We start from the raw sequence: 21,571 nt of genomic DNA, 5'->3' as shown, positions 1-21,571 counted from the left end.
TCTTTGAGTTTTTTTTTGAGATATGCAATATGAATAAGGTTACCCTAAATGATTAGAACAATGAGAGTTGGGAAACAAATAAGTCATTGTTCCGGTAGCTTTTTGTGTGCTGTTTTCTTCTTCTCTCTAGGTGATTTAACAGAGGGCTTTATTGAATATTTATGTGTATACAATATGTGAATGCCACTAAATCAGTGTGTTTGTATTACCAGGGGAGGCGATAGATGTTGACCATCTGGTCTTTGTGCTGCACGGTATTGGAGATATGTGTGACGTACGCTTCCGCAACATTGTTGAGTGTGGTATGTATTTTTATACTAGTGTAAAAGAATTGTTTTAATCTTTTTTTTTCTTCTTTTTTTTTCTAAGAGATTTTTTTTTCCATCTAATTCTGAAATAGAGTATCTGGGGGAGTCTTTATTTATTGACCCAATTTTTCATATTTTTGTTCAAAGTATCATTAGTCTATAAAATAGATAGCTTTGATTTTTGCAGTTATTTGTTTCTCTTTCACTCTGAATGTTTTTCTTTCTGTATTTTATGTCTTGTTGAACATTTGTTTCAAATGCTCAAAATACAGCTATGAATAATTTTCACAGGTGCAGTCTTCAGTTGAGAAAAGTAACATATTGTTTTATAGACAACCATTTTCACATAAACAGTAAACACAAGCATCCTTGCATACAGGTATACATGCGCATACATGGGTGTATTAACATATTCACACACACACACACACACACACACACACACATACATACACACACACACACACACTCGCTCACTCACTCACTCACTCACCCACACGAGCATGCAGATTCACACCTACACACACTTTTCCAAAGTTTGATGGGAGTGCAGTGGTTGTGACACAACATCTGTCAGTTATCTGCAAGCTCTCTTCAATTGCTCCACGAATGATCAGTAAAGAATAAAGTATAACTGAACAGAGTGAAACTGAATACACACATTACACACTGCTAACATGCACAATACTTCACTCACACGTAACACTCTCTCCCATGGACACTGATGCATACATGCACATTTGGACTTGCACAGGACAGATGATAATGATTATGCACGTGTACAATACTTCACTTACACAGAACACTCTCTCCCACAGACACTGTAATGCACATATATATATGCAAGTTTGCATAAAACAGGTAATTATTTCTTTTGCGCCATGACTACCCCATTCTGTTTGTGGCTGTGTCTCAGTGGATGACTTCCGGTCCATTGCCAACGGGCTGATCAAGAGCCACTTTGGACCCTACGCTCAGAGTGGTCACATCCACCGGGTGGAATTTTTACCTGTCCACTGGCACATGGCTGTCCACTCAGAGGCCACTGGTGTTGACAAGTGAGCTGGTTTCTGTTCAGTTGAAGACTCATTTACGTTGTGAGCCCACACTCATTAATGAAGATATGTTTGATCTCAGAAACAAGATTTTCAGTGTTTTTAATTAAACAAATGTAGTTTGTGAAGTTACTAGGATTTTTGTACTTAGGAATTATTCATAATCATTTGTGCAGAAGGCACGGTTCTGCATATGTGTTTCTTTGCTGTAGGTGTTGCTGTAATTGTGTCTTATGTATTTGTTTTTACGTATGTTGGTATAAATCTTAATTCAGTTCTATTTTGCCCTTTATTTGTTGAGTGGATATTGGTGTATGTTCAGAACTTGCAGATTTCCTTGCGGTTTGAAGGTAATGTGTGTGCTTTCTATAAAAAAAAAAGAGACTAAATAAATGAAAATAGATATAGATAGTAATAGTTAATAGATAGATAGATAAATAGATAATGAAATAAGATATGTGTGCTTTTGGGTAAAAGTGTTCTGACTGTGATCATATTCATTTACACACAGCAACGTTGTATGTATGGATTGTCTTTTGAAAAAGTAACTTCACGATCCATACCCACCAGTGCTACAGTTTTGTTTGTTTAGTCCTATGTAATGGTTTTGTTTTAAAGCCCTGAACTTTGTCATCACAACTCACCTGTCTATGATTGCACTCATTTCAAGACCTGTGTGAGACATTTGATAAAGCAAATGAATAATTATTAGTATTAGTAAGTCTGTTCAAGTGTTGGTGTGGGCATGCATTTACGTGCACACACACACACTCATATGCACATACATACGTATATGCACACACACAAATGCATGCACACATATAAATATGCACACAAAACGCGCATTCAAGACCACATGTGGCCATCTATCTAATGTTTTGTGCCACACACTACAGCTAATAAACAAATAAGTAAATTCATCCAGACAACCCACACATTTTCTGCACTTCCCATTATTGTTCTTCACAGTCAGAAACTGAAGTATCCATTTCTTTGTGTGACAACAAACTTGGTTTCAAACATCCATGTCTCACATGTCACAATGCAGCATATGTCATTGCAGTCGCCTCAAGTCTATCACACTGCCCAGCACGAGGAAACTACGTGACTTTGTGAATGACACGCTGATGGACATTCTCTTCTACACTAGTCCTGCCTACTGTCAGGTCAGGGAATAGACCTGCTGTGTATTTGTGTGTGTATGGAAGCATGTGTGTGTGTGTGAGTTGTTTCTTGGAGTTGAAAAAGGAAATTAAAAGGATCTCTGGTTCTTTGCTTCTGACTGCTGTTATAGCATGATAGATTTGTGGCATTTGAATGAGGTGGCCTGTTATCTTGTTTTGTTTTGTTTTGTGAAGTTATTGACAGTACAAGCTCTTGTCTGAAGTGGTTGTTGCAGAAATTTGTTTTGAAATGTTTTAGGCTGTAACAAGATGGTGACAGTTTGTCATACAAAAAGAATTGTGCAAATTTAGAATGTATGATTCGGTTTTTTATTGTATGAATTAAACGTGCCAAAAACTCAAAAAGATTTAACCATTGTTGTTTCTGGAGTTACTATTTCTTCCTTCAATACATATTTGTACCTGATATAAAGAGTGATTATTAATACTTGTTAGATTGAACATGACCCCTTTTTATAGATTACATATGTCTGAAACAGTAAGCAAGATTCCTTCACAGTTTATAGGTTGTTCTTGGAACTGGTCAGTTGTTTTGTGCGGCAGCATTGTTTCTTTCAAAACTCAGAATACAGCATATGCATGTACATATTTAACACACCATTTCCCTGCAATACTTCATGACTGCTTCAGCGACTGATAGGGTGTGATTGTTTCAGATTATCTGTGACACAGTGGGCCAGGAGATGAACCACTTCATGACTGCTTCAGCGACTGATAGGGTGTGATTGTTTCAGATTATCTGTGACACAGTGGGCCAGGAGATGAACCGGCTGTTCCAGATCTTTCTGGCACGCAACCCGACCTTCAGTGGGGAGGTGTCACTGGCTGGCCACAGTCTGGGTATGACTCTTTCAGCTGTTGCATTGTTTGAAGTGTGGGGACTGGCATGATAATGATAATAACCATCATTATAATAATTGTAATGATAATAAATGTATTTATATACAGTAAATCTTGTGCAGGAATGAAAAAAACCCAGTTTCACTCAGAACTTTTACACGCAGTCATAACTCTGAAACAACGGGAAGAAAGACAAAACTTTAAATACATGTAGATAGAAAGCTGGAGAAATTATGGATTGAAGAGGGGAAGGTCTGGAGGGGCTATAATGTAAAAGGGATAGGTGTGAAAGCCGGATCTTGAAAGAGCTGAATTCAGGGATTTCACGAAGCAAAAAGAGGGATATCATTTCATTTGCTATGTCCAGAGACAGAGAAAGAGCAGTGGTCCGCTGTAAATTGTTTGAATATGGGAACTCAGAGACAGAGTGGGTCTGAAGCTGATCGTGAGTTAGTTGGGGTGTAGAGGTGAAGGCAGCCACATAGATAGGATGGGACAAATTTGTTTATGCATTTAGTGGTGTGCGGATGAAATTAGTGATGGATGGTCAAATTCTAGTGCCTGGTTTATTTGAAGTGTTGCGTTTGATTAATTGGGTGAAAATATCTGCAGGAACATTCACAATACATGAAAATGAATTTATATACCTGATGTATTTGACGTGTGGTAAGTTGGTTTGTAGGGAAAATTTTATGTCTGGTGTATTTGATATGTGGCAAATTGTTTGGTAGGCCTGATATATTTCTAGTGTGGTGAATCGTTGGGAGGGAATTTTTCTGTACTTGATAATAATATTCTGGATCTGGTAAATTTATTGTATGTAACTGTTTGATAAGTGTGGAGGGGAAATTAGTGAATGGTGGTAGATTTCTACTTCTAGGCCTAATATATTTGAAGTTTGGTGACTGGTGTATTTCCATAGGCGTATGGGGAAGATGTGTAATTGGTGGTAAAATATTGGACCAGGTAAATTTGGAGATTGGCTGGTTTATTGCTTGCTTGGAAGATGTGTAATAGATGGCAAAATTCTAGGCCTGGTGTACTTTTTAGATGGGACTGGTGATAGGATTTTGCTCACTGTGAAACCTAGACTGCAGGTTGTTATGTCATGCAGTTGACCACATTCTTTCTTCTTTTTCTTATTATTTTCTTGATCTTCCATTTTTCTCTTTCTGTTTTTCTTCATATCTTTCTCTCCATTGTCTTCTTCTTTCCATTTCTGTTTTCTAAATCACCCGCCTTCTGTTTTTTCACTTCTGTTTGTACATATTTTCATTCTCAAAAGCAGTTAAACCAAATAAAAACTTGTGAAAACAAACAGGCATACTGTAAATGAAACTCCATGGAAGCGTATGTATTTGTTTGGTTCTTATGTACTCTTGTAAGAAGGTAGGAGCAAAGCCCAAATTTTAAGAAATATGTTTGACTTTGCTTTGTGGATGTTTGTTTTAGGAGCGTCAATACTGTTTGATTTACTGATGCATCAACATGGGCCAGGAGAGATGCCTGACGTGAATGGCTTCAAAAGTGCCTCAGACTCTCTGGATGACACTGACACCTCTTTTGTGAGTGTTTGTTGTGTTGTCTTCAAGTCTCATTCCCTCAGTTTCCCTCATTATTGTTCAGGAAAGTGTCTGGGCATGTAGGAAGGCTGCAGTGCTCATTATGTTATCTTTAGTTGAATTTTCTCAATCTCCCTTGATAATTATCCTGAATTAACTTGCTGTAGCATGTATCTATAATTACCAACATTGTTGTTGTCTGTCTTACATGTGTGTCTCACCAGAGTTTCGAAGGTGTTTGGGTCTTCCATCAAACCTGAGAACAGTCACAGAAGACATAATCCTGCTACATTTTTTCCTAGTTTTTGCCTTACAGTTACAGGTAAATAGGGAAAAGTTTAATCATGCAATTAAAAGAAACATTTTTTTTCCCAGTGAACAAACCAGCATCACAAATATACATGTTGAATGTCTGTATCTTGAGTATGTGGTAAATTTAGTAAATCAGGGGAAAGGTTTTGCATGCAGAAGATATTGAATTGAATTTTGTTTCTTCTGATTGCCCCCCCCCCCCCCCCTTTTTCTTTCGCAATACAACAACCACTGTTTAAAATGATATGTAGACAAAATATCCAACAATTTAAGAAAAATAAAAGCAACAGAAAGCACATGCTATTGATTGTTTCAGCTTAAAAAAGGGTAAGAACTTTGTCCAAAACATTTATTTTCAATATATTCTAAAAACTCTTCATGAAAACGTATATCTGAAATGCTAATTGTAGTTATTTTCCAAATTTTTTTTTTAACCTCATGTTTCCATCTTTGAAAATTTATGTTGTTCCTGCTGCGAGAAGCTTTGCTGACAGGCACCCCTGTTGCAGGACAACACGGCCACAGAGACAGAGCCAGAGGTGGAAGAGGCAGAGGAGGAGCAGGATCCCACAGTGCCAGAGGTGACACTGGAGGGCTTGCTGGAGAAAGTGGGCCTGAAGGACAAGATGGACGTCTTCCGCTCTGAGCAGATAGACTTGGAGTCACTGGTGGGTTTCTGTGTGTGTTTGTTTGGTCGTGTACACTACACACTTTATGTGTGTGTGTGTGTGTCTGTATGTGCCTGTGACTCTATACATGTGTATGTGTGTCTCTGTCTTTGAGTACAGTATAATACAATACAATACAATACAATACAATACAATACAATACAATGATGGTCTGTTTGGTTTTTGCAGGTCATGTGGCCCATATTAACATGAGAAATATTGTACATATTAACTTTTTTTTTTTTTTTTTTGCAAAAAAAATTGTGTGCACCTGTCAGTGCACAGATTACCATGTGATAACACTTAATCTAAGTATACATAATTACAGCAGTAATTATTCATATTATTCTAAGTTTCAAACATTTATTAGTATGCATTGCTACTTCAAATGCCAGTTAAGTTGCCATGTTGCTGCATAGTAACTGTACTTTAAAATCTGATGGAAAGTGATAATAGTAAAGGGGTAAGAACCATTTACGAAGAGGAGCAAATGACACAAATCTTTAATACGCAGTCCATCACATCGCATGTGCGTGTGTGTGAGCTGACAAAAAAATATTAAATCTTTGTGATTCTGTTTCATGATGCATAGACTCTAAATGCAGCAAACAAAGTGTAAAAGGTGCAAGTCTTTATTGTTGTTTTTCTGTGCAGACCATGTGCAGTGAACAAGACCTTAAAGACCTTGGACTGCCAATGGGGCCAAGGAAAAAGCTGCTGTTGATGGTACAAGAAGAGAAAGATAACAAAGTGAGTGAATTTATGGCTGTCATTCAGCCACCTACCGTATGTTGTCTTAACTTTAAAAATCTGATGAACAAAAAACAAGGCAATATTTTTTTCAAAAAGCAGAGGTTGGTAACAAAGATGGCAGATGGTTGTGTTGGAGTTCATTGATATTCGAGGTTCCTTGACTGCATGACTTTCTATATGGTAGGCTTACTATTGCTCTGTCTTCTGGTGTCAGTGAAAACCATGAAAATATTTTGGTCATTCAGCATAAACAGTGTTCTATACTGCTGAGTCATATGGTAAATGGGTTTTCCTTGTATTCCCTGTCTCAAGCTGACCCCATGGCACCTCATGAAGTATATGTGAATGAAAAAACATGTTATTTTGATTATGATGTAACATATGATGTGGACCACAGTTGCTGTGATATAAACATGCTGTTTGTATCACATATCATATTGACAAAACAAAAGTCTAGTGACTGATAAAAGTTTTTGACAAAGTTTTTGTAATGAAATCCTTGTTTAATCACTTTACATTTTAGATGAGGAATGTGTACTAATGTCACAAACTCTTCAAGTCAGCGAAAAATATCTTAAATGTGGGGGGTCAAACTGTCTGTAATGTAGAGCTAAAAAGTGCAAAGTAACCTACTGTTAAGGGATGGCACCTTTCGTTACACTGGTTTCCCGTCACTGTTCCTCTCATAGTCAGAACCTTTTAGCCTTATGTTGTTTGCTTAAAGACATTGACGAGTTCTTTTTATTCCAGTGGTAAATAGTGTACATATGTTACAAGTGTATGTCTGTGCCAAGAAAAACAATGTCAGAGTGCTTTAATGTAGCATCTTTGTGCTTGTGTGTTTGAATGTGGGGTTTTTGGGGTTTTTTTTTTTATTTTGTTTTTTTATTGTCCTAAGTAAACTGTTTAGTGTGTTGATATTGATTTTTTGTTCTTTAAGATGTGTCTCTTCTCACAGGAGAAAAAAAGGGTTGAGGAGCTGGAAAAGAAGATTCGGAAAGAACTGGAGAAGAAGTTGAAATTGGAAGAGAAGAAAACAAGAAAGGAACAGGAAGCCTCTGGTCAGAAGTAAGAATCTGGCTGTCACCTTCTTCCCCCTTTTTATTAATTTTTTTTTTTTTTATAAATGTTTTAATTTTTTACATACATGCATAGATGTTTGAACCTTGAAGCAATGTGAGGGTGAGTATTGTGGGAGGAGGATGCTTGATTTCAGTATGTACATGTTTAAAAAGATCTGCCAGTGCATGGGATTGTGTTTGTGTGTGTATATTGTGTGTGTGTGTGTGTGTGTGTGTGTGTGCATGCCTGTTCATTTGTGTGTGCATGTGTGTGTGTGTGTTTGTAACTTTGTGTGTGTGTGTGTGTTTGTGTTTCTCCATTAGAACATATTCTTCTTGAAACTTAAATCATCAGAAATGGAATTATTGAATGAAAAAGGACGACTCAGGAGACATGAAAATGTTTGTATGATCAGGAGCTAAGGTTAAATACATGAAGATGATCAGTATTAAGAGATATTCCAGAGACCGTGAAATAATCCCCAGACATGGAGTTAAGATGGAACCACACAAAAGTGATTCTGCTGTGTGTGTTTGCAGAAAGTCACAGTCCAGTATATCGGTGGACTACATCTGCGGTCTGGCAGGCACAGGGCAGCCATTTGTGCGCTACCCTCAGCTGGAGTTTTCCCCCACCTCCCTGTTTGCCCTGGGGTCTCCCATTGGGGTGTTTCTGTCAGCCAGGGGAGTGCAACAGATGGGGGAGAACTTCAAGCTGCCTACCTGCCCCAAATTCTTCAACATATTTCATCCTGTAGGTACACTTGTTTGTTTTTTTTGCTTTGAACTTTTTTTTTAATATCTTTTAATATACAGTGTATTAACAGTCCAAATGCACATCTTACAAAATAGGCACAGTTCTTCATAGCAAGGAAGGTATTTTCTGACTGTATCCTAGTGCCTAAAAGAGAGAATAGAATGCTTTGAGTTAGTTCCTGCCTTAAATTTTTAAACATATTTCATCCTATATGTATCAGTTTTTTTGTTTTTTTGTTGTTTAATAATAGTAATATTAGTTTACCCAAATAATTTGCTTTTTACATAATATTGATATGTGTGTGGTTATCAGGGAAGGGTGTGTCAGTTACTCATTCGTTTTTCACATCAATATTTGCTGGTGGGCATTTTGAGGAAGCCGAAAGAGAATTTTCTGTTTTGGTTGAAGCAGACAGTAAAGTGTTTTGAACTGAATTGATCTGATTTGATTTGATTTTTTGTTGTTGTTGTTGTTTTTTGTTGCTTAAATGCCTTGCTGTCTTTTAATCTATATCAACAGTGAAAATGCATGTTCTAGAAAATAAGCACAGTTCTTTATAGCAAGGAAAGTGTTTTCTGACAAACGCCAAGTGTAATTTCTTGTGTTGTCTTCAGTGGCCAGAGGCTTTATCTCAGAGCCATAAGAAGTAGAAATTCATTCTGTTGTGTTATAGTTGTTTGTGTGTGATCTTACAGTAAGATTAGGTGCATTGAGCAGGACACTTGTAGGTTTGGTAAAAGCCCAACATATGGCTGAATGTCAGTAACAATGCTTTTAGTATGACAAGGGTTAAAATACCTGTTAAGTAGTGAAAATGAATGTGTTAATATCTGATGATATATCATCTTGATATGGATGTGCTTCATGATTTTCAATATTTTCCTCTTTTTATTTTTTACATGATATTGATACACTGAACATTTCATCAGATATTTTGTTGTTGTTGTTTGTTTCATATGGTGATGCGGACTTGAAATACAGTTTGATCCTGTGGTGAGTTTTTCAGGGCTTACATTTCTGCATTTCCAAATTTTTCTTCCCTGATATACTTACACATACACATACATATATACATATATATATTCAAACATATATAAATGTATATAGCAATATAAAAAGCTGATGTTAAAGGTTGAATGAATGCATAACTTGATGAATAAGTAGGTGATCAGAGATCTGACATCATTCCATTGATGATTTCCGCTTCTCAGCTGTAGCTCCTGTTATTGTATGATTGATACTGCTTTGAACAGTGTAACTAAAACGAAGACAGCAGCAATGCGTGTTTGTGTGATGAAAGGCCTACTGCAGTTTTATGTGTATGAGATAACATCTGTTATGGTCAGTCTGTGTGGATGTAGGCATAGCCGTTTAAGAACTTATCATAATAAATTTATTGTAGTGTTTCGTATTCTAAAATGGTGTTTTCTTCAAATTGATTTTTAGTTTAAAACACCTCTTTTACTGCATGATAAATTTTTATTACTTTCATGTTTTTATTCAGTTTAGTGTATTTTACTTTTAGATTTTTTTTTTTTTCAACCTTAGCATGTTCATGTGTGTGTCAATCGTGGGCTGAGGGACTGTGTGGTGTGAGTGACGAGCCTTTCAATGCTCATATAATTTTCAGTAGGATTAGTAAAGTTGAGTTGAATTGATGAATGATGGACCATAGTGAGCGGAGAAATCATGATCCGGGTGGGGGTATTTTCGGTAATTCTGCATTCCCAAAACCTCTTCTTGCCATAACTTACACTACACCATAGCAAACAATTGATCACAGAGAAAGGAAAGAAGATCGACATCAAAAAAGAATGAAAGGTAATGAATGCTCTTGGAAAAGAGGTACACAGATCTGAATACCATATGATTTCTCCAAGCGATGCACCTTATATAATATGAAACTGAACATGCAACAAAACGTAGACAGACAGAGCTGAAGCTGATCAAAGGCCTACTGCAGTTCTAAGGAATGGATTACATCGTTATCAGCTGTATTAGAGCCGTTTGATTGCTATAAGAGTGGCGTATACTAAAGGTGTCGTTTTATTTCACCTCTTATACTGCTGTAAATAACTTTGCCGAAACTAGAGCAACATTTCACCTTAGCTTGATCAGTTTGTGACTAGGTACGTGTGTAGTGACGACCCCCCAAACATGGATTAGTAATGTGACACAGGCCTACCGTCTGGAACCTCTCATCTGTGCTTCCATGTCCACCATGAAACCAGTGCTTGTGCCCCACTATAAAGGCAGGAAGAGGATGCACCTGGGTGAGTGTTCAATGTTTGTCTTTCTGTATAATGATAAAAATGGGTGGCTGTAGTGTAGCGACGTGCTCTCCCTGGGGAGAGCAGCCCGAATTTCACACAGAGAACTCTGTTGTGATAAAATGAAATGCAAATACAAATAATAGTAATGATAATAATAGTAATAATAATGATGATAAGTGCCTAATCAAATAATTTTGCTGTAAGTGCTTTACACTTACAATGGTTCCTTTTCTAGTGTGTGTATTTTAGTGGGTTGGATTTTATTATGAATATTTGCTGTAAATTAGATTTTAGAGCTGGCTTTCTGTGTTTGGTCAGATTCTGATATAATGATGAACATTTTTGTTGTGAATTAATTTTTAGAACTAGCTTTCTATGTTTGATCAGATTCTGATATAATGATGGAACATTTTTTTTGTGAATTGATTTTTAGAACTAGCTTTCTATGTTTGATCAGATTCTGATATAATGATGAACATTTTTTTTGTAAATTAATTTTTAGAACTGGCTTTCTTTGTTTGATCAGATTCTGATATAATGGTGAACATTTTTTGTAAATTAATTTTTAGAACTAGCTTTCTCTGTTTGATCAGATTCTGATACAATGATGAACATTTTTTGTAAATTTGTTTTTGGAACTGGCGTATGGTTTTTCTCATCTGTTTTGGTCTGGATTGTTTGTTTTTGGTTCTTTTTTTCTATTTTCACCTGAACTTTTAAGAATATTTTGATTTTATGATACAGAATTGCTTGATATAATGATGTGTGTATAACAGGACACAGAAATATAGTGCTATTGTTCCCATGAAAAGACAGCACTGTGAATGGAATGTCAAGAATGTTTTCATGTTTTTGATATAAGTTGAGTGTGAAAAATGATGTCTTCAAAATTTTGTAATATGTACAACTCATCAAGAAAGCAGAAAATGTTTTAAAATGATTCTTTTAAAATTTTTGTTCATCATAAAAGTACCATCATGATGCTTCCATTACTTTTTTTTTATTCTTCTCAGAGTGATAAAAAAGAAAAGTGATTCTGCATGGAGCACGAAGCTGAACTTTCGCTATGGTTGTTGCAGAGCTGAAAGAAAGCATTTCACGGATGGGCACAGATCTGAAGCAGAAAATTGTGGAGTCGCTTCGCAGCACGTGGAACTCGCTGCATGACTTTGCCCGCGCTCACCGCACGGACCCCAACGCTGTGAGCAATGGGTCGGATGGCAGCCCAGGGCTGGAGAATGAGGTGGATCAGCAGGTTGATTCTGTCATGGCTCAGATGGTGCGACAGCAGGAGGTGGACAAGTCTGACACTGCCTGTAAGGAGTCTGTTGTATCATGTTAGAGGGTGCCTGCACTTTTGTGTGCATGCGTTGAGATTTGTGTGTGTGTGTGTGTGTATGACCATTGGGTCACAGTAAGTTAGATTAAACATAATTTTAGGGGGGAAAATTCCGTTGACTGTCAATACATACACACATACTATATATTGAGTTCTCATTTGGGGTCAAGGGGGTGTTAGATTTGGTTCATATTTTGGATAAATGTTGCACTGAAGTGTTCAGGAGCAGTTAATGATAAAGTGTCACTAGTCTCCAGCCTTCCTACCTGAATATTTTGTTACAGCTTTTCCAGTTTGGGTCTACACAAAGTGCACTCACACACAAAATACAGGGCAGCAAAGCACAACACAGAACACACTCAACACAGCTCAGCACAAGAAAACACACATTTAATTACACATACTTAACCGTGACCCACTAGTGCAGACTCCGGCAGGGGTCTGACATTCCTGTCCTGTGCAAACTACTATCCGCTTGTGCGGAGAAAACGAAAGTAACTATGGCCGATAACCTCCTGGAAGTAGGTAACCTCCCCTTTGTCCCTCTGGCTAGCGGCCTCTTTTTCCGGCAGCCATCTCGACTCCTGTTCCTGTGCTCTTCATACGGTTAAGTTTTTTCGCATTTTCTACACATTATACATTATAGCACAGCACAGCACAGCACGCAGCAGCACAGCACAGCAAGGCACAGAACATACAAACACGCACAGAGGAACAGAAATATGGTCAAGCACACACATATTTTTGTTTGTTTTCTTTGTTTGTTTATTTATTGTTTTTAAGGCATGGCTCTTTACTAGCAGTATAAAAAGTTTAAAAAAAACTTTTTTTTTCTTGACAGCTGTATGTTCATCCCATGATGAGGAGATCCCTACAGGTCAGCTGAATGAAGGACGCCGTGTGGACTATGTGCTTCAAGAGAAACCCATTGAAAGCTTTAATGACTATCTGTTTGCCTTGGCGAGTCATGGCTGTTACTGGTGAGTGAATTGGTCAATTTCTGATGAACAGTCAAATTTCAAACATCAACAATAGCAACAAAACTACAGTCAACAAAAAAAGCATCATCAATAAGCAAAAGCAGCTTTTGATTAAACACAAAACAAACAAAACAAAAAAGAACAAACAACAGAAAAAGAAATAACAAACAACACTTAAACATTGTCATTAATCAAAAAGCAACAATCAGTGAGGTGGTGCGGGGTGTGTTCTCAAACTGGGGCAATCATTTTTGTATTAACCATGTACAAAAAGAAAGTAAAAGAAAAAGAATAATGCTGTTGCTGCTGGTTGTGGTGGTGCTGCAGTTCTGTGTATGTGTGCGTGTGTGTGCATATGTGATTTAAGTATTTGGAGGTATGTCTTAGCAGCAATATGAAATTGTTCAGGAACCTTTTGGCTGTATGGACAAGCATGTTCATTAAAAAACTGTTGTCTCACTGTAGTGTACAATAGAATGAGATGTGTGGGTCAGGTGCTGTTCTTTGTCATGATGTTCTTTGCTTGGGATTGCTTTACCTTGATTAGTTCAATCAATTAGGTTTTGCAGTCATGGGGTTAACATGAAACTGTGTTCTTCTTACCTACTGTGCTGGTATTTGTTTTTTTTTGTCACCATGTGCAGGACCTCTGAAGACACAGCTTTGTTGATCCTGAAAGAGATTTATTCACCACTGGGCATCCTTCCCCTCATGCCAGGCCCTGATGGCTCAGTGCCCAAACCCGTCATGCCAGCATCTATGGGCCCCCCTCCCAAGTCAGTGACCCCTCACCCAGGAGACGGCCAAGCAGTGTCCATACCCCCACCACTCTCCACAGCCCCCTTCCATCCCTCTGGGCATCCACAAGGAATACCACAAGGACCTCCACGAGGACTGCCACAAGGACCGCCACAAGGACCTCCTCCCTTCCAACCAGGAGTGAGGGCTGGAGGTGGCCTTCCCCCCCCTCCCATGGCAGGGCCTGGAGCACGCTTTGCGCAGCCGTTTGGAGCCGGAGGGCCAGTATCCCAAGGCAGCTCCAGGGACAACACGCCTCCACTGGCGGGTCAGGGGATGGCACCAGTCAGCCAGGGAGCCAGTATAGGTCCTCCCCCTACAGCAGGCTTCTTCCGTTCTTCCCCACAACACTAGTAGGAAGATAGATGGTGGTGTTGATAGCGCTGTGGATGTGTATGGTTTCTGAATGATATGATGACGAAGATCTCTGTTGGTGTCTGAAAAACCACACGTGGAGATTAATTGTTTGATTTGTGTTTGTGTGCTGCATTGGACTGATCACAGCGTTTGATAGATGGGTCAAGGAAAACGTGAAAACAGTGGATCTTTGATATGAAGATTGTTATTGCCTCTGATTTTTGTGATTGGGTTGGCATGAGCTGTGAGAACAATTTTCTTTGAATTCTGACACAATCACATGTTGTATATTTGCTTTTCTGTGTGTGCATGTTTTAAAATAAAAGAACTTGTAAGAATTGTTTGGTACTTCAGGTATCTGTCGATCTGTCTGCGAGTCCACATTAAACCTTACAGTTGGCACTGGGAATTTTTTTTTTTATGCTGATAGCATTTCATGAACCAAGGAAAAATATCAACAGAAAGTACTTCTTTTCATGACGTGTGTTTGTGTGTATTCAGCAACGTTATCCAACACTTTGCCACCCTCTCCTTTTCTGTGTGCCCTGCTCAGTGTTCTGAGATCAACAGAATACATACCAGCAACAGAAGGAACTGTTGCTTAAGCAGTTTTGTCTGCAATTTTTTGTTCTTGTAACCTTTGAACTATTTATTTGATAAGAGAGAGTAGTTTGATAAAAATAAGAATGCAATTATTCACACTATAAACAATGGTATCGTTGTAGGTTTATCACCTTGGCAATAGATAAGGAAAAACAGAATCATTAGCTTTGCAGGGATTGAATTCAAAAGGTACAAAATCCGAACCAATCATTACTTAGCCACGTTAGTTGTGATTCACTTTAGATGGCTATTCACTCCCTTGCCACTGCCATGAAAGCCATACACCAACGGCAGTTAAATAGCTCCGTCTTGCAATAAGCTTTTATGTTGCTTTGGAATTATGATATTAGTAGCTTTAGGTGAGGAATACCCACCTACTCTTCACCCAGAGAGCAGAACAGAGTTCAACTTTTCCAGCAGACAACATTGAGTGATTTCAGAATAGAACTCAATGTGCATGACAGTCACGGCTGCAAGAGGTAGTAGGGGTGGGGGAGATATCAGATTGCAGTGTTCCGATCGAAGCAAGACGCAAGGTCAGAAGGGCAGTGGAGGGGGCATGGTGGTGTGCCTATTTTCATGTCAGTGGCTTTGATAGTGGGCTGATGATTTTGATCCAGACATTTTTTTGTTGGGATGGTGTGTGTTTGTGTGTGCGGGTGCGCATCTGCTTGTGTATATTGTATTTGTTTGTATGTGTAATGTTTATTTTTTTTTTTTTTTTTTTTTAGGTTACATATTCATTTCATCATAACTAGACATATTTTTTTCTGAATTCTCCATTCATTTTCCTTTCAGAAAATATGTACTTTTAAAACCTTTGTCCATAAAAGAAAGTGATCCTCAATATGTTTTCTACACCTACGTACTCAGCAAATAGGATTCAGTTATTTGACAAATCCCTTGGCAGGTTAAGGATTAAGCAATGCCCTGGGCTGTACAGTTAGAGCAGTCAGAGAGTGAGATAGGTGTTGGGCGTGATTGTTTTATGTTGTTGTTTTACACTAGGTCACGGCGGTTGGGTTTTTGTGTTGGTGGGCAGTCCTGATATGGCCCTGTGCTGTCGGCTGGATGATAAGCAGTGTCCAGTATCCTTGCTTAGAAATTAATTGTAATATGAATTAGGAAAAAAAATCACCATTGTGGAAGGGTATAGAAGCACCAAACTATGAGAGAAAAAAACAAGAAAAATGGTGCTTCATGACCCACATGCAAGCTGTTGGGATGATTTCCACTCTCATAGTACTAAAGGCCAGACACGGTAGTACAAAAATGTATGAAATAAACTTGAAGTTTATGGCTTTCTGTGACATGGTATGCAAAGATAATGGACTAAACATGTCTTAAAAGGTCATTTTGTGCAATTTGTCCTGACAGTTTCCATGGAAACGAATCCATAATGGCCGACAAACAAAAAAATTAAAAGCTTAGAACTTTGGTACCTTTATAGATATGTTATTTCTGTTTGTTTTATTTGATTTATTTGTATTTGTTCTTTATTATAGTGCAGTGGTATTTTGGAATTTGAATAAATACATTATTGTTTTTTTGTTGAAATGTGTATGTATTCCTTGACATAATTTTTTTCAAATGAGTGTATATTCATTCTTTTACTAGTACTATACAAACCACTGCACTATAGTAAAGATGAATACATAAAGAAAGTACCAATTTTGAACATGCTATCTTTTAAAGTTTTTGAGCATTAGCATTTTGAAAAATGGTATTACGAGGACAAAACACAAAACTGAGAAAACGGGAAAAGAAAGAGATGTGCTTGTACTCACAAGAAATCACACATGTTGATGCTGTTTGAAGCTTTATTTAAGTGAATATAGTACCCAGGTGAAACGGACTATAAAGATTAGATGTTGAAGAAGCAAATTATGCGAAAAAACGAAAATCACAAAAAATCATGATTTTGGTCAAAATTTCACTACTGTGTCTGGCCTTAAAAGTTACTGATTCACTCTAAATTTGCATCACACCTACTCCATGTTACAAGTAGTGAGTGTGCAAAAGAGGAGCTGTGTAAAGAAAAAAAAACAACATGAATTTCTTCTCTGGTTGAATGTTCGCTGTAATTCCTCCTGTGGGATGCTACTGCCTTCCGGAAATTCTGTACTAGAAATTCTCTTTTCTTTTGCTCTCTTTATTTCTGTGATTTTTCTTCCTTCACTGTTCTCTTCTTTTTCAGCCTTCCCTGTCCATTCCCCTTTCTTTTTTCACCTTTTATTTCTGCCTTTTTTTTTCTTCCTTTACTGTTGTCTCCTTTTCTGCCTTCCCAGTCCATTCCCCTTTCCGTTTTTCAAGCAAGCCTTGACATTTTTTTTTTCTCTTTTTTCGCAGTCTATGCTGTACTATCTGTGCTGTTTTCCTCTGGCAACTAGATAGTGAAATTGTAAATGCTGGGATGGGCATTAGCTGTCCATTCTGCTGTGTTATTTGCCTATAATATGGCATTTTAAATGCATTTTTATGTTTGGCTTTTTTTTTTTTTCTTTATTTACATTTTTTTGTAATCTTGGGATGATGAATTAGGTGGAAGGGCTAGCATCCTCAGCATGGCCAAGTTTTATTTACCCTAAGGAGCTAAACGGTTAAGATAATGTGTCATGAACTGTGTTTTGTAGGTTTGTCTTGGTGATTTTGTGTGTGTGTTGTGTGTGTGTGTGTGTGTGTGTGTAGATGTGGCAGTTTTGTGTTGGTGTGGTTAGAAATTTGTATGGTTTGACAGTCCTGATATGGCTCTGTGTGGTTGGTTGGACTATAAGCAACAATAAGTAATAAACAAGCTGTAATTGCTGTAATGAAGCAGCAATGAACAAGCTGTGATTGCTGTCATGAAGCAGCAGATGTACTCCAAATAATGCCAACAAGTTTGTGTTGATAGTTGTCAGTGTGCCACATTTCAGCATGTTGACTCTGGAAATGGTGTTTGTGTGTGTGTGTGTGTGTGTGTGTGTGTGTGTGGCAACAACCGAGACAGAATAGTAGTTATGCACACCTCTCTCCTGGAAGTCTGTGTAACAATAGAACAGGTCATGGGACATTGACAGTGTTTTGATCATGGCGAAAAAGCCTCCATGGTTATCACAGCTTCGTTAAGACAGATGTTCATGTAATGTTGCACTATATCATTATATCTCAATAATTTTTTTTTAAGCGGTTTTGGTTTTGACACCCCAAAATGCTGTAAGATTCCCCCCCTCTCTCTCTGTCTGTCTCTCATAAAAGAAAATCAGTGCCAAAATGTTTGGGAAATAACTACTTGTATACTTTTTTCTCAACATTATACTGACTTTTACTAATGTACATAAAGCTATTGTGTTTAAAATGTAGTTACTGTATTCAAACTAGTCAGACAATTTTGTCTTCATCAGGAACTTGCCATATTTGAATAATATTACATGAATTGTTTGAATTAGGTACCGAAAGTGAGAAACAGAATACTGTGTCGCAAGAATGTATAAAAGACTTAAAGAGACAGAAATACCAAGAGTTAGTCATACAGTGGAGTCCATTCATCTGTCAAATATGCAGTTGTGATCAGTGTTTAGACATCATTTTCCAGGCATAAATTGTTGTATAAAACATCTCTCACGAACAGTTCTTACTGTGAAGATTAGGACCACGTAGTTTATGAAAGCAGTTGTCATATTTTGTTGTAGAAAGATATATATATATATATATCTACTGTGTGAATAGTTTTATTATCTGTCAGAAGACAGTATCAATTGACTTTACTGTATTTTTTGTTTAATGTTGGATGTGTGGTTTGAGGATAATGATGATTGCTCAGTGAACGACCGTAATTACCACTATTTGCATTTCTTTTTTTTTCGTACGTGTTTTATTGTATTTTGAGTGTACATGCAAGAGAGAGACCAAGGATACTCTGTGACAGTCTGGAGAATATTACAGCTTTGCTTTAAAAAGTGTTTTTGTCAGTAATGGTGTAAGTATATTCATTTTCAGATAAGTTATATATATGTCATTGAAATGTTGATGAATATGCATACAGAATTAGTTCTCTACCATTGTCTTTGCTATTGCTATTGTTCATATGTGATATTTATTTTCTCTTATATTCATTCTGTTCCTTTTCAAGCAGTGCTTTTCATTTTTTTCTTATTTTTTTTCTTTTTTCTTTTTTGTTGCTGTTGTTGTTGTCCAAGCTCAGGCCAGCTGTCATTAGCTTACAGCAGTCATTGCAGTTTGAGTGGTGATGGTTGTATAATTTGTATAAATGCAAAGGAACGCTTGTTATGAAGACTGGTTGAATAAAGTTTTGTGTTATTTACACAAGGACTGTGTGTTTCTTCCTTCCACTTTTTAGTTTGATCATGCTGAAAAAAAAAAGTGAAATGAAAGACTGTTGGTTCTTTTTACTCTTTTTTTTCTTTTCTTTCCTTTTTTTTATTGTTTTATACATTTAAATTTTTTTTTTATCTCATTGCCATATGCTCATGTTCATGCACACATTTGTACCGACCTTTAACTGGAACAGAAGCTTTCTCATATACATAGAAAAATTTTTAAAATTAAAAGTGAACACATGCTTAGGGATGGTTTTCATGACAAAATTAAGTATCAACAGTGCCTTATCAGATGTGTGTAGAAAAGGGCAGAGAGAGGTAATGGAAATATTGAAGTCTCTGAAAAGATTAAAAACAATCGATATTCACTTCTTTTGGAAACTTTTTGACATGCAAATTGAACCAATGTTAACATGTGCAGCAGAGGTATGGGGTTTAGAAGATGATGGTAAACAGATAAAAAATTTTAAAAAAAGTGCACACACGCAATCAAAAGATTCCTGAATGTACCACTGCATACATCAATCTATGGAGAAACAGGAAGATATCCTTTTCATATCAGAACAGCAATAAAATGTATCAAATATTGGCTAAAACTGACCAGATTGCCAGTGTCAAGATAATGCAGACAGGCTTATGAAATGCTCGTTTTACAACACAAATCTGCTCACTTTAACTGGGTTTCAAACATGCAAAAGACCTTATGTGAAAATAGTTTTGGTATTGTTTAGCTAAGTCAAGGTATTGGGAGCAAATGCAGCTTCATAAATGAATTTAAAGACAGACAAATATCATGTTACAAGCAAAACTGGCTTTCAGATGTAGAGGTTGACGACAAATATGGATGATTTTATTCCTTCAAAACAGTTTTTCAGGCAGAAGAATATTTATCATTTGTTACTGATAAATGGCACAGGGATAACTTCGTGCAATTCCAGTTGAGGGTAAGCAGACTGAAGAATTGTGAGCGATGGTACTTAAGCGAAAATTCTTCAAACGATTTGATTTGTCCATCATGTGGAAATGATCAAGAAAATGATTTGCATTTTTTATTTCAGTGCACTGCCTGTGCAGAAAAAACGTAAAAACTGTAATGCAATAAATATACTTAAAGACAGCCCAAGTGATAACAATATTGTAAGTCTGCTATCCAGCAATAGCGAAGTTGTAATTAAAAGTGTTGCAAAATTCATTGCAGAAGCAATGAATATAAGAAAAAAGATCATTAACCATCTACCGATTTCAAGATGATCCAATACACGTTTGTGTGTGTGTGTGTGTGTGATACTAGAATGGTATTTTGTTTTCATGAAAATAATTGTCATTCCCCCTTGTCTAGAGGGCTTTAATGCTAAACGGACAATAAAACATGTCAGTGTCAGTGTCTGTCTGTCTATCTCTCTTTCTCTGCGCGCACATGTATGTATGTGTGGGTGTGTGTGGGTGTATCGCAATTTAGGTTGGCCGTTCTTTCATATGTAGTTTTTCTTTGTTTCATTCTTTGTTCTGCCAACCTATTTTCTTCATTGTAGTACTTCCATTCATGAATTCCTTAAAGAAACACATTCACACACAAAAACAACAAAACAAGAACATGACCAATGAAACAAATATCCCCCCCCCCACCCCCCCGAAAAAAAACACACATAAACAAACAAAAACAACAACAACAACAAACAAAAACAAAAAAACAATAACACACAAACAAAAAACAACACCACCACCCTACCCTTGATTAAAAAGATATTTCTGGTAGTGTTTACTTCTTTATGTTAACACTTTTTGCATCAATTTCCCTGAAAAAAAAGTTAACAAATTTAATGTTTAAGTTGTTGGTAGATTGATTTGATAATACAAGGCATATTTGTTCTGTCCATGACATTAGGGGCCAGGGAATTTAGATTAAGATTTGCGTTACGTCCAAATGTGAGCACCAAAAGCGTTCTTTTTACAATAAAATAGAATAAATCATACTGATAACACTGATATAAAGTTGACCACTATAGGGGGCGTGAACATAAGTAGATTTTGATTTTTAATGTCCAGAATCGTATGTTTTTATTATTTCTGCCTGTGTGAGAGCGCCTTACAAAGAGTCGCAAGGCAAGAACATGCGAAGGTTACACAAGCGCGGTACAGTACATGTGACTGACTGCTGCCGCGCTGATTCTGATCTGTGGGCAGGTCACTGCGGCAGACAACTGACTCTGAACAGAAAGCTAGGAACGGAGCTCTTTGAGGTCAAAAGGAAACAAACATTTTCAATTTCATGCATTTTATACTAAATTCTTGCCTTACGACTCTTTGTAAGGGGCTCTCTCATGGCCAGAAGTGTGACAAATAATTATTAAAAACCAAAATCTAATTATGTTCCCGCACATCTACAGCGGTCAACTTTATAT

The 21,571-nt window shown here is 37.2% G+C and overlaps 1 protein-coding gene across 1 annotated transcript in view; it reads left to right on the top strand.

Moving 5' to 3' along the window:
- LOC143300789 (triacylglycerol hydrolase DDHD2-like) overlaps positions 1–19,023 on the top strand; it is a 30,520-nt gene extending 11,497 nt beyond the window's left edge. Inside the window, exons 8-21 of the mRNA XM_076614722.1 lie at positions 213–302; positions 1,225–1,366; positions 2,427–2,529; positions 3,282–3,387; positions 4,840–4,952; positions 5,771–5,929; positions 6,584–6,679; positions 7,641–7,750; positions 8,284–8,497; positions 9,482–9,493; positions 10,680–10,773; positions 11,853–12,089; positions 12,954–13,092; positions 13,737–19,023. Coding sequence (XP_076470837.1) covers positions 213–302; positions 1,225–1,366; positions 2,427–2,529; positions 3,282–3,387; positions 4,840–4,952; positions 5,771–5,929; positions 6,584–6,679; positions 7,641–7,750; positions 8,284–8,497; positions 9,482–9,493; positions 10,680–10,773; positions 11,853–12,089; positions 12,954–13,092; positions 13,737–14,244 — 2,123 coding nt within the window. The 3' untranslated portion in view covers positions 14,245–19,023. The remainder of the gene's footprint in view (positions 1–212; positions 303–1,224; positions 1,367–2,426; positions 2,530–3,281; positions 3,388–4,839; positions 4,953–5,770; positions 5,930–6,583; positions 6,680–7,640; positions 7,751–8,283; positions 8,498–9,481; positions 9,494–10,679; positions 10,774–11,852; positions 12,090–12,953; positions 13,093–13,736) is intronic.
- Positions 19,024–21,571: the final 2,548 nt, after the last annotated feature.

Source organism: Babylonia areolata, chromosome 2, assembly GCF_041734735.1.
Source record: "Babylonia areolata isolate BAREFJ2019XMU chromosome 2, ASM4173473v1, whole genome shotgun sequence".
Lineage (NCBI taxonomy): Eukaryota > Metazoa > Mollusca > Gastropoda > Neogastropoda > Buccinidae > Babylonia > Babylonia areolata.
This window is presented reverse-complemented; position numbering and strand designations above follow the sequence as displayed.